Source organism: Lissotriton helveticus, chromosome 9, assembly GCF_964261635.1.
Source record: "Lissotriton helveticus chromosome 9, aLisHel1.1, whole genome shotgun sequence".
In the NCBI taxonomy this organism is placed as follows: Eukaryota; Metazoa; Chordata; class Amphibia; order Caudata; family Salamandridae; genus Lissotriton; species Lissotriton helveticus.
In genome coordinates, this window is record NC_136070.1 from 128,054,366 (window position 1) to 128,071,417 (window position 17,052).

Genomic DNA, 17,052 nt, shown 5'->3' on the forward strand with positions numbered 1-17,052 from the left:
TGTAATAAATGTTTTTCTCTGCCTCTCTGGTCGGTCGAATCCACACTGTTTAAGGTAGGAGTTGCAAACACTAAATAAATACCAGCTTGTAACATTTATTCATGTCTGCACAAAGCCATCTGTATGACATAACTTTTGTGTTTTTGTTGATTTTATGTATCAGTCAGGGATCATCATGTGCAGCTCTAAAGCATGTTTAAAGTGCTCTCTTCATTATACCTTCTGTTTGTAGTATGTACTAATGAGGGAGAAAACACCAGCTTTTTGTGATTTTTTTTCTTATAATTTTCTTCCAGCTGGTGCAGTAAAATGTGAGTTTCTGGTTGCTCAAATGGGTGTAATTTCTAATATTTATATGTTTCCCTGCTCTTCATTGCTTTAGTTTGCTCGTGACAAAGTGTTACTCATAGTCGTTGAATGACACTCATAAGTACACTGAAAAAATGGAAATGTCACACATATGCAATCTGAAACCTTGGCATCTATGCTTTTTAGGTTGAGCCTAGGTAACGCGCATGTGCTGTCTGCAAGACCTGCTGCAATCACAGTGCGGAGTATAATACCGCCTGCTGCTTGCCATAGGTTCACTCCTGCGTTGCTCTTCTTTCCTGGCTCTTTATCAGACGGTTCTCCTGATACATTATTCCCATTTTCTGCCAAGGAGCACTGACCAACCATAGTTTAGTTATGCTTTGATTGTTTATCTTTTGTGTGGAGAACTCTTTTTTTATTTTCCTGCCTTGGCTCATGTTGTGATGGAGTGTTTCTGCCCCGGTTCGCTTTACTTCCTCTAGCATTCACCCAACAGGAGTTCGTTTGTAGGCATTCTGCATTTCTCACACCGTTCATGGATGCCGGGCTTTGTGCGGGTAACTTTCTTTTTGTTTTTTTTCTGGTGGGGTTCTTAAATTTAAATATTTTTTTGTCTGGAAAACAGCATTCAAACGCTCCCATCATGTGTTCACTCAGCAGTTTCCCTGGGGCAAAAGCATGGATTGACTTGAGTGCTCCCGATCATCGCACACTTAGTAGTCCACTTGGGGCCAAAGCAGGCATATACTTGTGTTCCTTCATTGTTTTATCTTACCGCTGATAAAACGCACCCCTGCTGCCCTTCTTTGTGGCCAAATCAGTACTACAGCACTGGAGACGCTGCAGGGAGTTCTGGAAGGTGGGTATCATGCTCAGGCTACTTGCTAGGGTTGTGGCCTGCGAAAGGGGTAGTCTACCCTTAACCAGTGCACAGAGTTTGTTGTCCCCACAAAAGAGAAATGACGTGGTGCAAGTGAGAAACGGCTCATTATCACTTCCTCCTACCGCTGCTTGCGGTACTGTCCTGCAACCTGCCTGATGCACGCTACCTACCCCTCTCTAGTGCCTGGTCTAGTGTTCGTCAATGCTTGTTATGGGGTGTGCTACGTAGCACTACTGCATGAGCACAAGCCATGTCTCTCACAGCATGTCCCTGTCCATCCTGTCTTATGGTTTCCTCTGTCTGCCTGCTGCAGCTGTAGGACCTAAACGCTCTCCCAGTTGTAGGTGTGCTTGCTTAGAAGTCCCAACACAGTAGGGATTGCACGTGGCCATGGTGAAAACCTCTATTATGCCAGAAACGCAGCTGAATGGGGGGGTCTCTAGTTACACAGTTAATTTCTTTCCACAAAGCTGGTCCGATGTTAGAGCGCGATAAAAAGCAGACATTATTCTTATGTATGCTTTTACACTGTTAAAAGTGCTTAACTAGCATTATGAAGGTTGCGAGGCTTTCGATTTAATTTATTTTTGCTTCCTCCTAGCGCAACTTGCAGTACCGTCATGAGAGCCTGCCAGCGATGCACGCTACTTACCCTTCTCTAGTGCCTGCTCTTGTGTGTGTCAATGCCTGTTACGGGGTGTGCTACGTAGCACTACTGTCTGAGCACAAGCCACGTCTCTCACAGCATGTCCCTCTCCCTCCTGCCTCACGGTTTCCTCTGTCTGCCTGTTGCAGCTGTAGGACCTAAAAGCTCACCCAGTTGTAGGTCTATATTTACACCGTTAATTTTTTTTTTTTTTTTTTTTTAAACCTTTATTGTACAGAAGGCGCGCACAGATACGGGCCTACAACCCACCGGGCCGGCCACCACAATAAAGAGACATACGAGGCAATACAGGAGAGACAACAGGATTTCTAAATAGCTCATATGAAAGGCAAAGGCAACAAGTCTCTAAGTCGCCATCACGGACAGGATAAAAGTAGGTTAATTTTATAACAGGAAAAAAGGGTGTCACAGGATAATGACAATCTGTAAAGTCCAGAGGGCCGTGGTGGGCCGTGAGCAAGCCGAAGTCTCGAATACAGGAAAAGACCAACAGAACAATACATTTTGGCAAAGGCAGAACGTGAGTCCCACATCAAGAACAATCGCAATCGCTGCTCAGCACCCACCCACCACTACCAGGGCACATAATAATAAAACAGCGAAAAATACGCTTACAAAACTAAAAGCCCTCCGTTGCAACAACCCAAGGGAGGAAAAGAAAATGGGGTGGGGAAAGGGAAAAAAGGGGAGGAAGAGGACATCAAAAAAGGGGAGGGGGAAAGTGAGGGCGCAGCGTCAGTGCACGCCCCCCACGGCTAACAAAGCACCCAATACTAATTCGGCACATGGAACTAGTGGCAACAGGAGAAATGAATGCGTAGTAAACCGTGACAGCAGACATACCAAAAGGGCCATGCCAGCACAAACACCCCGGGGGGCTACGTGCCGACACCGCGCCACGAAATTAGGGGATACATAAGAGCCATAGAACCAAAAAGAGGAACAGGGAAAGATACAATAAACAGACCCCCCCACCACCCCGCACCGCCCACCCTGCACCCCTGCAGAAGGCTATGGCCTACCCCCCAGCAGCGTGCCTGTTGCCCTAATTAGAACCCGAAATATAGAGAAATATAAGAAAGAAAGAATCACTTAGATTAAAAAGGGGGGGAAGGGAAAACAGGGAAAAACAGCGGGAGAGGAGCCACATAATCAAAACCCCTTCAGCTCCCACCCCCCCGCCCGAAAATACTCAGAGCCCACGGGAAGATAATAAACACACGGATAAGCTCCAGGAACGTAAAGACGTATCAAACATAATCATACAATTATGAACGGATCACCCAACCATACCACAAAATAACAGTCCACAGAGGCAAGATCAGCTCAACCCTGTCCTCGTTTTTCGCAAACTGTAATCGTCCAGCGCACCAGGAACCAGATCACATAAAACAGGAGATGAATAACAGGGAGTCGAATCAAAAATACACTCAAGTTGTAGCGATCGTGACCCGGATGATCCAAAAAGTACAGTAACCACTTCAGGCAAAGCAGGCAAAGTTCCGATGAGAATACGGAGAAAGCCGGTCCAGCGGCACCATCACAGGATCTTCGTACGGCCATGTGAGGCAAAAGAGGAAAAGGAGACCCATCGAGGTCGGTCCAGACGAGATCCAGCCGGGGAACCTCCGGAGCAGAAGGAGGCACAGGACGAAGAAGGGCAGCGGACCCCCGTACATCCACACCAACAGCAGCCTCCAGGTCCACGACCCCAAGGAAAGTTCCAGCAGCACACAACAGAGATGAAGCCGCACAAACCGAGGGGGGTCCGGCAGGCCCAACAAAGGGACCCCCCTCCAGGATAGCGGTCGGTGCGGTCATGGGTGCCCCCCAGGAGCGCAGGGCGGCGAGGATGTCGCGAAGCGTAGGCTCACCTTTACAGTATTCAGCAAACGTGCCGCGCGGCGGACCCGCATCGCCGGTCCCCGCAAGGCCGAGAATCATGGGGCCGGCCGCCATCTTAGGAGCCCGGCGGGGCCGCTGCGAACACCGACCCTCGCCCGGGTATCAGCGGGGCAAAACAGGACACCGGCAACCACCAGCGGAAGTGCCACCAGGGCAGGAAGGGGAGCCACCAGAAGAAGGCGATGCGCCGGCACCCCACACGCCGCCGGCACCGTTCTCCGAGTCCGGGCGGAGGAACTCAAAATGGCCGGGCCGGAGAACAAAGGGGAGACGAGCCAGATGTACGGTTAACCCCGTCCATGGAAGTCAGCTCCCCAACACCAGGCCGCAGGACCGCCGGACCAGGCCCGGGAGGCCGCAATCGGTCTATTAGCACATCGGCCCCTCCGACCGACTCCACACCACCACCAAGGGCCGGCCACCGCGCCCCGTCCAGCCCGGGCACCGCCAAGGAGCGCCAGGCCCGGCCGCTCCGGAGGCCCCGAAGCAGACAGGGGCGCAACTCAGGATCCGTGACACCCAGGAATCACCGGAGCAAACGGTAAGTGCCTGTGAGTTATCGTCGGTCCACTGCACATCGTGGAATACTTCCCGGGGCAGGATAAAGTACAGGATATTTGTTGCAGACAGGAGAGTGATCGGAGCCGAGCTAAAACGCGGCCATCTCGGACGCGAGCTTGGCTCCTCCCCCCTACACCGTTAATTTCTGTTCATGGAGCAGGTCCGAAGTTAGAGCGCGATAAAAAGTAGACATTATTGGTGTGTATGCTTTTACGCTGTTAAAAGTCCTTAACCACATTAGTGCTAAGGCAATTCCCCCTCTGGGCTGACTTTTCATTTACTCCATTATTCATGACGAGCTCACCTTGTCATCAGCACAGGAGCAGTGTGCTGCATGACGAGCTGAGCTCGTCATGAGCATGGAAGGGGTTAACTAGCACTAGGAAGGTTGCACAGGTTTGTATTTAACTTATTGCATTACGTTAATTAAATGGAAAGATATGCACTGTTTCAAATAGATGTTAGGTACTTTTAACAGCATAAGTACATTACAAAAAACGGCCTTTCAGCGTGCTCCAAAGAACATAGAGAACGCAATATTTAAAAAAAATATTGGTAAAACAAACAAGTGTGACGTTGACAGAAACAAGTATTTAAATTTATTTAGGGATGGAAGTGTTAATTTATATTCAAAACGGAGTATTTTGCTATATTGCTCTACAAATAAGTTTGATGTTCGCTACCTCAATATTGTATATTTAGTGTTAGTTAATTCATTCCAATCATCAAAGCAACAGTGTATCTACTACATTACCATCATCTCATATTTGCACGCTTGTTTTTATCATTGTGCTTCAGCATTTCCCTAATGTTTTGCTTTTTACAAACATGGATCCACTTATTTGTCCAAAGATCAGTTTTTCATTTTTTAACACCCAAATCTAAAACAAATCTCCTAGTAATTTCTTTCTATTGTTACAAAAAAATATAAAGCTATCAATACAGTTTCATGGCGCACAATTAACATCCACAAATTTTCAATCCACACCACATAATTCCACTCCAAATAATTCAGCTCCACTCAATGCTCACATAATTACTATCCACTAATTCCACAGCACACCAAACAACTGTAATTCCACCACACAAATCTACTACACACCATACAACTAATTCAACTCACATATTTACACCACATATATATATCCCATAACACATGGGTAAAACTCAATGCTTTTTGTAATGCCAGAAGCTCTCACTCAAAGAAGTGCGAGATCTATTGCATTTCCAATGCTTGTTAATAAAGAGGGTTTTAAAGAGCTCCGTGTGTGGTGTGGTCATTTACATGTTTTCAATTACCTTGTTATTCTGTTTGCTTATGAACTGGTATTGTAAATTGTGTTTTGTTTTGTTGGCCATAATGCGTAATCATAAAATGTAATAAAGCTTTAACTAGTTCTTCTACCAACATGGCGACTTTCAATTCCTCTAAATTAGGCGGTCTAGTGTTTAGAAAATGGTCTGTTGTTGTAATCCGCTCTGACTAGTTGTTTCGGATGCCAGAGCTGTTAAGTACCTCCCCGTCTGCTGATTTGTTAATAAAAAGGCGGCTCTTTGGCTGCGAGACAAAAGGTTCTGCTTTGTTGATTGGTCAAATGTCAAAGCAGCAGCGCTTCCCACATCGATTGGCCAAGCGGTAGGAGTGGGTTTGACGCTGAAGAGACCGAGTGAGGTTCCTGATTGGCTGTAGCGTCCTGTGGGTTTTCCCGGTAGCGATAGCTGTATGCTTGGGTCTAGCTCTCCCTTCTCCGGTCCAGGGTCCTGAAGGAGAGTCCTCAACAAATTGACATGGGCTCCCGGGCGTCCACCCTGCTGAGGGATGAGGAGATCGAGGAGATCAAGAAGGAGACCGGATGTGAGTGTGCGAGGCCTGTCGCAGCCTCATATAACCGTTTCACCTGGCTTTAATTAATTCTACCCCCTCCCCACCGGTCTTCGGCCAATGTCAACCCCTAAACCCCCCTCCAGGGATTCCCAGGAATTAATCGGTCCCTCTCTCCTTACTGCTGGGGTTCCAGCCTCTGCTCCCCCCTGGGCTCCGGTGAGCGACCACCAACCCCGGTCCATGGACAGCCCGCCATCCCCGCCCCATGGGCTTCACAGGGTTTAGACCCAGCGTACGTCACCCCGTGCTGGCCCTCACGGTGACGGTGTCTCCTGGTGGAGGAGGTAGAACTTGATATTTGGAGTAGCCGATGGGAGTGGGATGCATGAGAGCACAGGAAGGCAGGTGCTGGGAACAGCTCGTGGCGCTTCTTGTGATGAGGGGTGCTGTACCTGGAGAGGCGTAGGGTGTATTAAAATTGGTCTCAGTGAGTCCCATGTGGAGAGTTAGAGGACATCGGAGACACCGTGGACGGAGAGCGAGGGTCCCACCTGTCCTTTCAGCAGTACCCAGAGGCTAGAGGCTCAGAACACCGATTCCACCGACGTACGCAGGGAATATAATACTCCAGTTCATGCTCCGTTGTTTCTTAAGTCAATATAAAGATTGCAGTGGGAGGTGATGATCTACCCTGTATTTATAAGAGTGTGTGGGTATATACACACACTGCGTGTGTATAAATATATAAAACAGGGTAGATCACCTCCCACTATTGCAGTGAGAGGTGGTGAGCTACCCTGTATTTATGAGTGTATTTATATATATACACACTGTTTGTATACATATATAAACAGAGTAGATCACCACCTCCCACTGCAATCTTTATATCGACTTAAGAAACAACGAAGCATGAACTGCAGTATTCTATTCCCTGCCCCTGCGTATGTCGGTGGGATCGGTGTCAAGGGTTCTCCTGATCCTTCGGAATGCGCTCTTTTAAAAACATATACATATATATATATATATATATATATATATATATATATATATATTATATTTTTTTTTATTATTATTTTTTACTGGGGGCGAAGAGTTGGTTTCTCAGGAAGATATCGTTTTTCTGAGGCTCATTACCTTGGTCAAGCTAAAGACTATATTAGAATGTTGGCATTGTTTTCCTTTTGTAGGATGCTGAGAACTTTTTCATTTTGTTTCGTGTAGCTTGACTTTTGTTAATGTCCCGGAATCAACAGAAATGGGCTGATTGGGGCTTTTAAAATATTGACATGATGTCTGTATAATTCTGAAATACCAATCTTTAATTCCGGACTTTGGCAGCAAGTTAAGGAAAAAATATGTTGTAGGCTCATATGGGACATATATGACATTACTATGGAGCACAACTAACACTATTAAGGTATGATAATCTGTCCAGAGAAAGTAGTGTTTGTTTGTAGATGTGTGTGGGGGTGTATGACCAGGACTACTAGAATTATGTGGCACGGGAGGGCTAAATTATGCGACAGTTGAGTAAATTATGCCACAAAAAAGGCAAATGATGTAGCGTGATGCCACCATTTTGTGATAATAATCATTATTTTGTCATTTTAACACTGGGCATTGGTTGCACCTCAGTTCCAGTTTAACACCTAAATATAGCAATAAACCACAGAAAGGTGACCATTCAGCTATTGCAAAGGCCCTTCCACTGTGCAGCAGCACGAGACATTGTATTTTTTTGTAAGTTTTGAACCCTTTGTGCTAAAAACAATTTTTTGTTGCAGATGATGGATTATGCAGCAAATCTGATTATGTAAAAAACGACACGGTCAAATAATTCCAGTGGCCCTGATTACGGACTATCTGGGAAAAGTTGAGTAAAATGAGTGGGATCCTGTGACTTGGTCTGGTCATGTCACGGCGAACGCAGCTAGTTTGTGTGCTCATATTTAAAGACACATGAGAGAGAGGTGATCATGTAGCCGTATTTTACCTGAAAAGTAGTTGAGTTTTTCGGTAAGTGTTGCCCAGTTTTGCATTGTAGTTCACTAGTTTCATGGTCGATGGGTGTTTTCTTGGAGTTTTTTTTTTTGATCACATGGGAGACAAAATTTGGAAGAGCCATGTTTTTACTACCTTTCGAACAGCAAAGTGGGTTTCTACTGTCCTAATTTATTGGACAGGGAGTTCCAACAGCTTGCTACCTTGGACTGAGGAAGAACACCCTCAGTCTGTTTTAGTTGGAGTGTCCCACTTGCAGCTGCACATTTCTTATATTCTAATGACCGTGATAGCAAGAAGTCACATTGTTTCTTATACAAATAAGTTAATATGTTGATTAGGCTATGCTGTAGAAAACGTACAAAGGATCGAGGAGCCATTAGTTATTTAAGATGGACAGTTAGGGAGAAGTGGCCTTTGTCGGCCAGGGAGGGGTTCCACCCTTCCACCTTTAGAATGTGTTGCATATCATCTTGATGCAGAAAGTCTGTTGCATGTTGTCTACTGCACACTTGATCAGAAAGGGAGAGTAACTGCCAAGACGAGAGAGAGGGAGCGGAGCATTCCTCCTCAGACGAGGGATATCGTCCACATTCTGGATGCATTGCCTAGAACCGATCTGGTTGGAAGCGTCATATTCTTAAAAGGAGGAGCTGGCGCTTGCGGGTTGGGCTCATGGCTTGGGTCTCTGTCAGAACGAGCGTGCAACTAACTGTACCGTCAAATGTTTTGTTGCCAACCAGCCTCTTTGCTGCTTATCACCTAGGTCATCCTGCTGTAGTTTGCGACTCTGTAATGCGGCATTTGTATTGCATAAATTGGTCTTCTTATATAGTCTGTAATCTTGCTAGGCACAATAATGTTTTGCAAACCAAAACAGCGGGGGCATTCCACAAGTTATGAAGACATTTGAAGGGGTGCTGGATCCAGTTATTTTACCTTCCTGCGTTTATGAGAGCATGATTCCGATGTCACTTGTTCTTAGAAATGGGAAAACCATTACCCATTGATACAGTGATAAAGGAAAGTATTAGGACAAGTAATGGTATTCTTAATGTTATGTTAAAGGCATTTTCTATAGAGCACGTCTCACCCCGGGGCATCTTGGCGGAATTTTGCATCCTGACGGATGGAGCAGACCAAAGGAGGTTAGTATAGATATGCTTTTAGCAATTTCCTGAGTTTGCTATATGTGGGGGTCTCACGAAGGGTTGTAGGTAATTTATTCCAGCACCCAGGGGCAACATAGGAGAAGGCCTTTCCGCCGGTGCGAGTGTGACGAATTCGAGGCACACACAGCATGGCTTGGGTGCTAGATCTAAGATTGCGGCTGGGGTGTAGATTTCCAGTTTGTTTTGGAGATAGCGGGGGCCTTTGCCTCTTAGGGTATTGTACGTGAGGCAACAGATTTAAAAACAGGAGCGTTTCTTCACAGTAGCCAATGCAGTTCTCTCAGTAGAGGTGCTGAGGGAGTGCCTGTGGAACGATTCCGTATAAGTCTGGCTGCGGTGTTCTGGACCACCTGGAGTCTAGTGAGCAAAGTTTCACTAACTTCAGCCAGGAGAGCATTCCCATTGTCCAGTCTGCTTATCATCATAGCTTGAACCAGGGTTCTACGGACATTTGTGGGGAGAAGTGGGAACATTCTGCACAAAAGGCACATACTATAGTAGCAGGAGCTGGTAGTAGCTGCAATCTGATCTTTCATTGTTAAAACTTGGTCTAATTTTATTCCTAGATTTGTTACCGTTTGTTTGGGCACGGGGATAGCACCCAATTGGTATGGCCACCAGTCATTCCGACCAGATGGCTGTGGCTTTTCCAAGAAGCATAATCTCAGTTTTTTCTTGATTTAACTGGAGGCAGTTCTCAGTCATCCAGTTGTAAATTGCTAGCATTCCTGATGAGAAACGTTTTTTCTCCAGATTCAAATCTTGGCCATAGTAAACATCAGCTGGCTACCATCGGCGTATGATATTATCTCAAAGCCATCTTTGCTAGCCGGCCATATAAATGTTGAATAGGTTGGGACTCAAACATGAGCCCTGTGGTACACCCTTGTCCAAGCGCGTTTTGCCTGAGGAGTATAGACCTAGGATGATCATCTACTGTCTATCTAGCAGAAAGTTCTGCAGCCATTTTGGTGTTGTCCCCTGGACACTGATTGCCTGCAGTCTTTCCATAAGCCTTAAGTGAGAGATGGTGTGAAAGGCTGCAGACAGATCCAATAATATCAGTGCCATGGGCCTTCCTGCATCCATCTCTAATCTCAATGAATAAGTTACGGCCAAGAGTGCGGTCTCTGTACTGAAACCTGGTCGGAATCCCGATTGTGAGGGGTCCAGAATGTTATTGAGTTCAGGAAAGGATCCCAGCTGCTTGTTTATTATACCTTCTAGTTGTTCCCAGGAGTGGTAGCAGGGAGATCGGGCAATAGTTGCAGAGTGACTGTTTGTCCATTGTGGCTTTTATTAATATGGGCCGGACATATGCTTCCTTCCACTCTGCCGGAAAGGTTCCTGCGTTTTTTAGAACAGTTAAATAACTTTTGGATCATGGGGGCGCATCAGGTGGCCAGAAGAGATAATGTCTTTGGTGGGCATAGATCTGGGAGGGGGGAGGTTTGGGGGGGGGGGCGGATTTGGATGTGGCCAAGGAAATGTATACTTCCTCTAAGGAGATAGGATGAAAGCAATCTAGTGTGCAAAGAGTTATTTTTCCTTAGTCTCCTGTCGTGGTAATGGTCTTTGATCCCTGGAGAGAGGCAGTCTGGAGTTTTGCGTAGATATGGGATATTTTTTCCTGAAAGTAATTCTCCAACGAATTGCAGAGCTCCTGAGATTCCATGGGAGATTGTCTGCATTCTTGTGGGGAAATAAAATCCCGAACTATACTGAAAAGGACTATTGGAGAGTTGTTGGCTAGTTCAATTTGGTTAATAATAAATGTCCGCCTAGCAGTTTTGATGTTCTGATGGTATGGACACTGGGCCTGTTCATACTGTTCCCTGTCCAGAAGCTTTCTTTCTCCGCCAGAGTCTCTCTAATGTTTTGCATTTGTTTTTTTCTGCTTTTAGTTCTGGCGTATACCAAGGGGCTGATGGTCGCCGGTGGCTGGGGCCATTATTTTTAAATAGAATTGTTGCATCCAGCGCCATCTTAAGGGCAGAGTTAAAGCTTTCCAGCAATTCAGACACCTCGGGGTTATTGTTTGGTAGCTTGGGGTGGAAGGCCTCGTTGAAGGCTTCAAGAGTAAGTTTATGCCAGGGTCTGCTTGCTTCATGTCTCCGTCTATTTGCAGTGAGACCCTTAGCATACAGGAATTGGATGTTAAAAGATATTACAAAATGATCAGTCCAGGTAAGGGGAAGGGGGGGCTGGAAGACCATCTGGTCTATATTTGAAAAGATCAGATCCAATGTGTGTCCGGCCAAGTGGGTTGGGCCGTTAACTCTTTGAACAAGACCTAGTGGTTCTAAATTTGTTAGGAGTTTCCTAACTTCTGGGTTAGTGTAATCTTCCCCACAGTAGTTAAAGTCCCCTATCAGAAGAAATGTATTAGAAGCCAAGACATGCATGGCTATTTATTCTGTCAGTAGCTCACTAAAATTACTCTTTGATCCAGGAGGGCGGTAAATCAATGCTCCATTCCAGCTGTCTGTAGCAGATATGCTTATTTTAAAATTCCCTAGCTCTATAGAGTTGTTACTTATGGATGAGACCCAGGTCACATTTAAGGGGTGTTTAAAAGCTATAGCAATGCCCCCGCCTATTTTTTTTCTCCTATCGAGATGTATTAGTTTGTAGCTGTCTGGGATAGTATAGCAACAACCGTATCTTACAACCAATTTGGGTTGGAAACAGTTGAGCCTAAGGACAGAAACTCGTAATTTCTCCAATTCTCAAAGTTTATTTACCATTACTTGTTCTGGTACTTTATTTTATTTTTGCATTCCATAAATTCACTGAATGTTAATGCTGCCTTGACGTTTTCTCGTGACGTACAGATTATGTGCACTTTATTCCCCTCTTCTGACACGGTGCCCTACTCCCTAATGTAAAACATGCTGCCCAGACCTTCACCCTCGCGCACCTTTCTGCCCCCTTCTGCCATCTCAACAGAAGCCTGCATGGCCTGGAGTGGTGGTGTAAATGGAATAATAGCTCAGTTGCTCCAGTTAAATCTGTCCTCCTAAAGAGACTTAACGTATTTGCTGACTTTCTCCTACGAACTAGAACATAATGTCATGTTCCAGGTCTACACTGTGATAAGAATTTATGTTCATGTTTTTGCACAAATGTCGGCCTTTAATGTGTTGCTTGATGGTTCGCCAAATTTGAGGAGTCATAAACTATAGGTAATTTTTCTCCTCAGAACAGTGTATACCTTGTAGGAATTTCGGCATATTTCACCTCAGGGGCGTGGAATGTTGGTTTTGACTTTGTCCATGGCATATTTTCAGTGCGGACACAGAAGTTACACTTACCATAAATGTAAACTTCCGTCATGTTGCATCGACATTTGGTTACATTGAAGATCTGGCATGGGTGCAGCAACCCTTCGGACCGAAGCTGAGCTCTTCTGCACAATTATGACATTTGAAGTCCCGCAGAAGGTGTTGCCACCATCGACAAATGTAACGGGTGTTCACCGTTTATGTCTCGCGTTGTAATCGTCCTGTCTGTCCCTGAGCTGTGAAAACACGAAACAGAAAGGTGAAGTAATGTGGCTTTAGCGATGTGTGATGTTTGTGCGCCGTTGCTTCTTTCAGTAGATGCACAGTTGTGTACATCAGATCCCCTATTTCCGGAACAGTGCTCGCATATAGTTGTGGCTTCAAGTTCCACCTTTGAAGTACTCCAAGCCATTAAAAATCGAAGCTCGACTTCTGAGCTCTGTGTGTTCTTAGTTAAAGCCTTAATGGGCACCCAGGAAAAGGAAGAGGGTGACTTTGAAGGACATGGGACAAGATGGGACCCTCTCCATTGTTGTTTGGTCACCTGTGAGTGACTGTTGATTCGCAGAGCAATCGGTGTCTGGGAGTCCGTGTGCGAAGAGATTGCGGGACCATTGTCTACCAATCCACACCTGTATTTCGCATTGTATGGACTACTGCCCACTAAACAGATTTGCCAATCAGGCGGCGGGCGATCGCCCTGCCAGAATCAACATTGGCGCTGCTGTAGTGCTTCAAGTACCGGGTGTTTACCTGGAGTGGACACCGACTCCACAGCAAGGGCCTTTCACTAGTCTAGCAGCAATCTACCCCCCTCGTAACGTGCCCATCCAAAATATGAGACGGGCAGAGAGATTAGAGCGCGAAAACCGCGTAAAATTGTTTCCAGCGTGGTCGAGGAAACGCATGGCGGAAACTAAGTAAAGCAGTGACCAGATGCAGACATTAGTAATTCATTGCCTCCGTTAAGGGCCCCGCTCGTGCTTTCACCATGGAGCGCGCCGATGAAAGTGTTCGGTAACCTTTGCACTAGACAGCCGCGCCCTCGCTCCCTCTGGCATGTGTTGTTGGAGCTGCTGATGTGATTTTCTTGCCAGCTTCCGTGATGCCTTCGTGCAGCTTCCCCGTGTGCCCTCAGCAGGAGACTTGCTTCTATCCCGGGGTAACCTTGGCGTGTGCTCACAGCGTCTGCTGTCTCGTCTGACCGCACCCCTCGCCTGCAGCTTCACCTTGGCCTTTAGCACGCACATTCCGCACTTATTCCGTGACCTTGGGCGCACGGAACCGATTTGATTAGAACAAAGACGACACAGCGTGCTGAGCATGCCAGGTTGTATTGGATTGTATTGTGTTAGCATTTACATAGGAGTCATTGGAGCACTTTTTGGCAAGTACCCCGTTGCTCCAGTGTTAGTGCTTGATTTGGTCGTTATTGACATGGCCACTGGAATACTGCGATTCTACGATAGCGGCATAATTTGGGAGTTGCCACAATAATGCATCATCCGCTGCATCATTTGTAGATGGTTACAAAAAAATGTGTCTAGCGCAAACGGATCAAAAGTTACCAAAAATGTGATTGCACTCGTTGCTGTGCAACAGAAGGCATTCGTAAAGGTTGGCTCTTCACCTCTCATTTACATATTTCTGTATTTGGGTGTTAAACTAATACGAATTAGACGAAACCTTTGTCCAAACGATGTTAACGTGTAAAATGTCAGAATAATAAACGGATGCTGTCATAAAATGTGGCACATTATGCAGCTTAATTAGCATTTTCTTGCCGCATAAGTCCAGTGATTTTGGGTATTGGTTTTAGTCATGTGTTCTGAAGCCGGTCCAGGCATTTAGGTAAATATGTTTGTAGTATAATTTATAGGAGTTAAGTGTCGTCCCTGGGAAAGATTTGCGGTTCATGCAGTATCGTTGGATCGGTGGTAGGTAGTTTAAGTTGGATACAGATTAATAACAAATTCGGTCCTACTTGTTTATAGTTTTTTAAGAAATAGGATGGATGATGACTTATGGGTTGGTATTTGAAAGATTTAACCTGAAGCGCATGCAAACTAAGGTCCTGAATTTCGAACAGGAGTCTTTAAAGAGGAGAGAAGAGCATTCAGAAGATAGGACTTTCGACAGATCTGCCCTCCTTACCCAAGTCAATTCTAGTTTGTATTAGTGGGACGGGTTTAGGGGCTATATTCTAAGACGGTGTATTGTCAAGGATTGCATTCGGAATCCTGCAAATCCCCCAAAAGACACATAAACAAGCATTTACAATGCAATGGTCTCGGCAATATTATTGGGAGAGCTATTGGTATTGCTCATTTTTTTTTTCTTTTTTGTATCCCTAAATAAATGGCATTGTTATTTCTATTGGCATTAGTTTTTTTTTTTTTGCATATGTGATTCCTATTGCATTAGCAGAGAGAGAGTGAGGTAGTGAGATATATATATATATATATATATATATATATATATATATATATATATATAGTGAGAGAGAGAGTGAGGTAGATAGTGAGTGAAGTAGTGAGATAGAGAGAGTGAGGTAGTGAAAGAGTGAGGTAGTGAGGGAGAGGGATGTTGTGAGGTAGTGAGATATAATCATTGAGTGATGTGATGTAGTGAGATAGAGAGAGAGGTTGTGAAAGAGAGAGTGAAAGTGAGTTAGTGAGATAGAAAGAGTGAGGTAGTGAGAGAGAGAGTGAGTGATGTAGTGAGTTAGAGATGTTTTGAGAGAGAGCAGTTGTGACATAGTGAGGTAGTGAGCCCCACACACACTCAGAGAGCCCCACACACACTCAGAGAGCCCCACACACACACACACACTCAGAGAGCCCCACACACACACTCAGAGAGCCCCACACACACACACTCAGAGAGCCCCACACACACACACTCAGAGAGCCCCACACACACACACTCAGAGAGCCCCACACACACTCAGAGAGCCCCACACACACTCAGAGAGCCCCACACACACTCAGAGAGCCCCCCTAACACACACAAAGAGAGCCCCCCACACATTTACAATGCAACGGTTTCGCCTTTGCAAAAGTTAGAGCTATTGGCATTGTAAATGACAATTTTTTTTATTTATGTGTTGGTTTTTAAAACATAAATAAATGGCATTGTCATTTACAATGGCAATAGCTGAGCATTGATGTGTGTGTGCTCACACTGCGGGTGAGAGGAAAGTACCAGCGAGAAAAACTGACTGGTGAGAGAAATGTACAGTTCAGCTTTCTGCTTCCCTGTGCACCTTTGTTTCACCTCATTCATTTGACAGCATGGTTGATGGGACTTCAAAGTGGTCATTATGGGCATGTGCAACACTTTTCTTAAAAATTATAACATAGCAACCATGACCCAACAATTCCTGGTCAATGCACAACTGACTTGTGTGTACCATTTTCTCTACATCTTACTCTTCTTTTACTTGTTGGTATTAAGACACGTAAAGAAAGAGTAGATGTTCTTCACCTGGTAGGAAAAGACAGAAGGTCGGGTACACTGACGCAATGATTACCTTTGAAGCTTGTTGCTTGAACCACCATTTTATGGTCTTTTCTCTAACACCTGGCTTTAATGGAAGCTGCTTGAATTAGAATTAGATTTAACACAATCATGTAGTAAAATTGTGATAATTATAAATAAATTAGGGGTAAAGTAAATGTAAAATCGACCATCTCATGCATGCGATCGTATCAAAGTGCATGTCTCAGTGACCCCTTTGAGAGAGTCCACAGCGCCAAGGGAGCCACTCATAGTTGAGGTTTGGTATGGCACCCCTTGCCAAAACACTCCCTCTCCCCTTGTTCGGGAAGGATCCAGTAGGTAGACCTTGGAGTCTCAGAAACCCCTCTGAGAGTCAACTGCTTAAAGGGAGCCTCTTGCAACGGAGATGTGGGATTGATACCATTTCCCCTGGGATCACATCTTACTGGACCTTGGACGTGGCTTTTACTCGTCTACCGGTTTGTGCACCCTCCCCATCCTCTTTCATGCTTTGTCTCTCATCCTCCCCTACCTCTTCCCTCTTTCATTCTTTGTCCACTTCCCCTGCTCCTAGCCCCTTTCCCCTTGCCTGCTTTTTTCCTTATGTATATGTCTTTATTTTTTTCTCGACATAACATGTATCTACGCCGCCTAGCCCACTGTCCCTTGTGCCCCTTGTCTAAGCATTCCTTCTTCCCCTGTTGGGGAAAGATCCAATATTCATACTCTGGAGTCTCAGTTATTCCTCTGAGAGAGTCCACAGCATCAAGGGAGCCACTCACAATTGAGGTTAAGGTGTGGCCCCCCTTGCCGAAGCACTCCCTCTCCCCTTGTTGGGGAAGGATCCATTATTTAGGCCTTGGAGTCTCAGACTCCTCAGAGAGTCCACTGCGTCAAGGGATCCTCATGCAATGGACATGTGGGAATGATTCCACTTCTCC

The 17,052-nt window shown here is 45.5% G+C and overlaps 1 protein-coding gene across 1 annotated transcript in view; it reads left to right on the forward strand.

Moving 5' to 3' along the window:
- The first annotated feature begins 5,905 nt into the window (after nt 1–5,905).
- Nucleotides 5,906–17,052, forward strand: part of CHP1 (calcineurin like EF-hand protein 1) — a 149,887-nt gene continuing 138,740 nt past the window's right edge. The window contains exon 1 of the mRNA XM_078659616.1: nt 5,906–6,183. Within this exon, the coding sequence (XP_078515742.1) occupies nt 6,117–6,183 (67 nt within the window). The 5' untranslated portion in view covers nt 5,906–6,116. The remainder of the gene's footprint in view (nt 6,184–17,052) is intronic.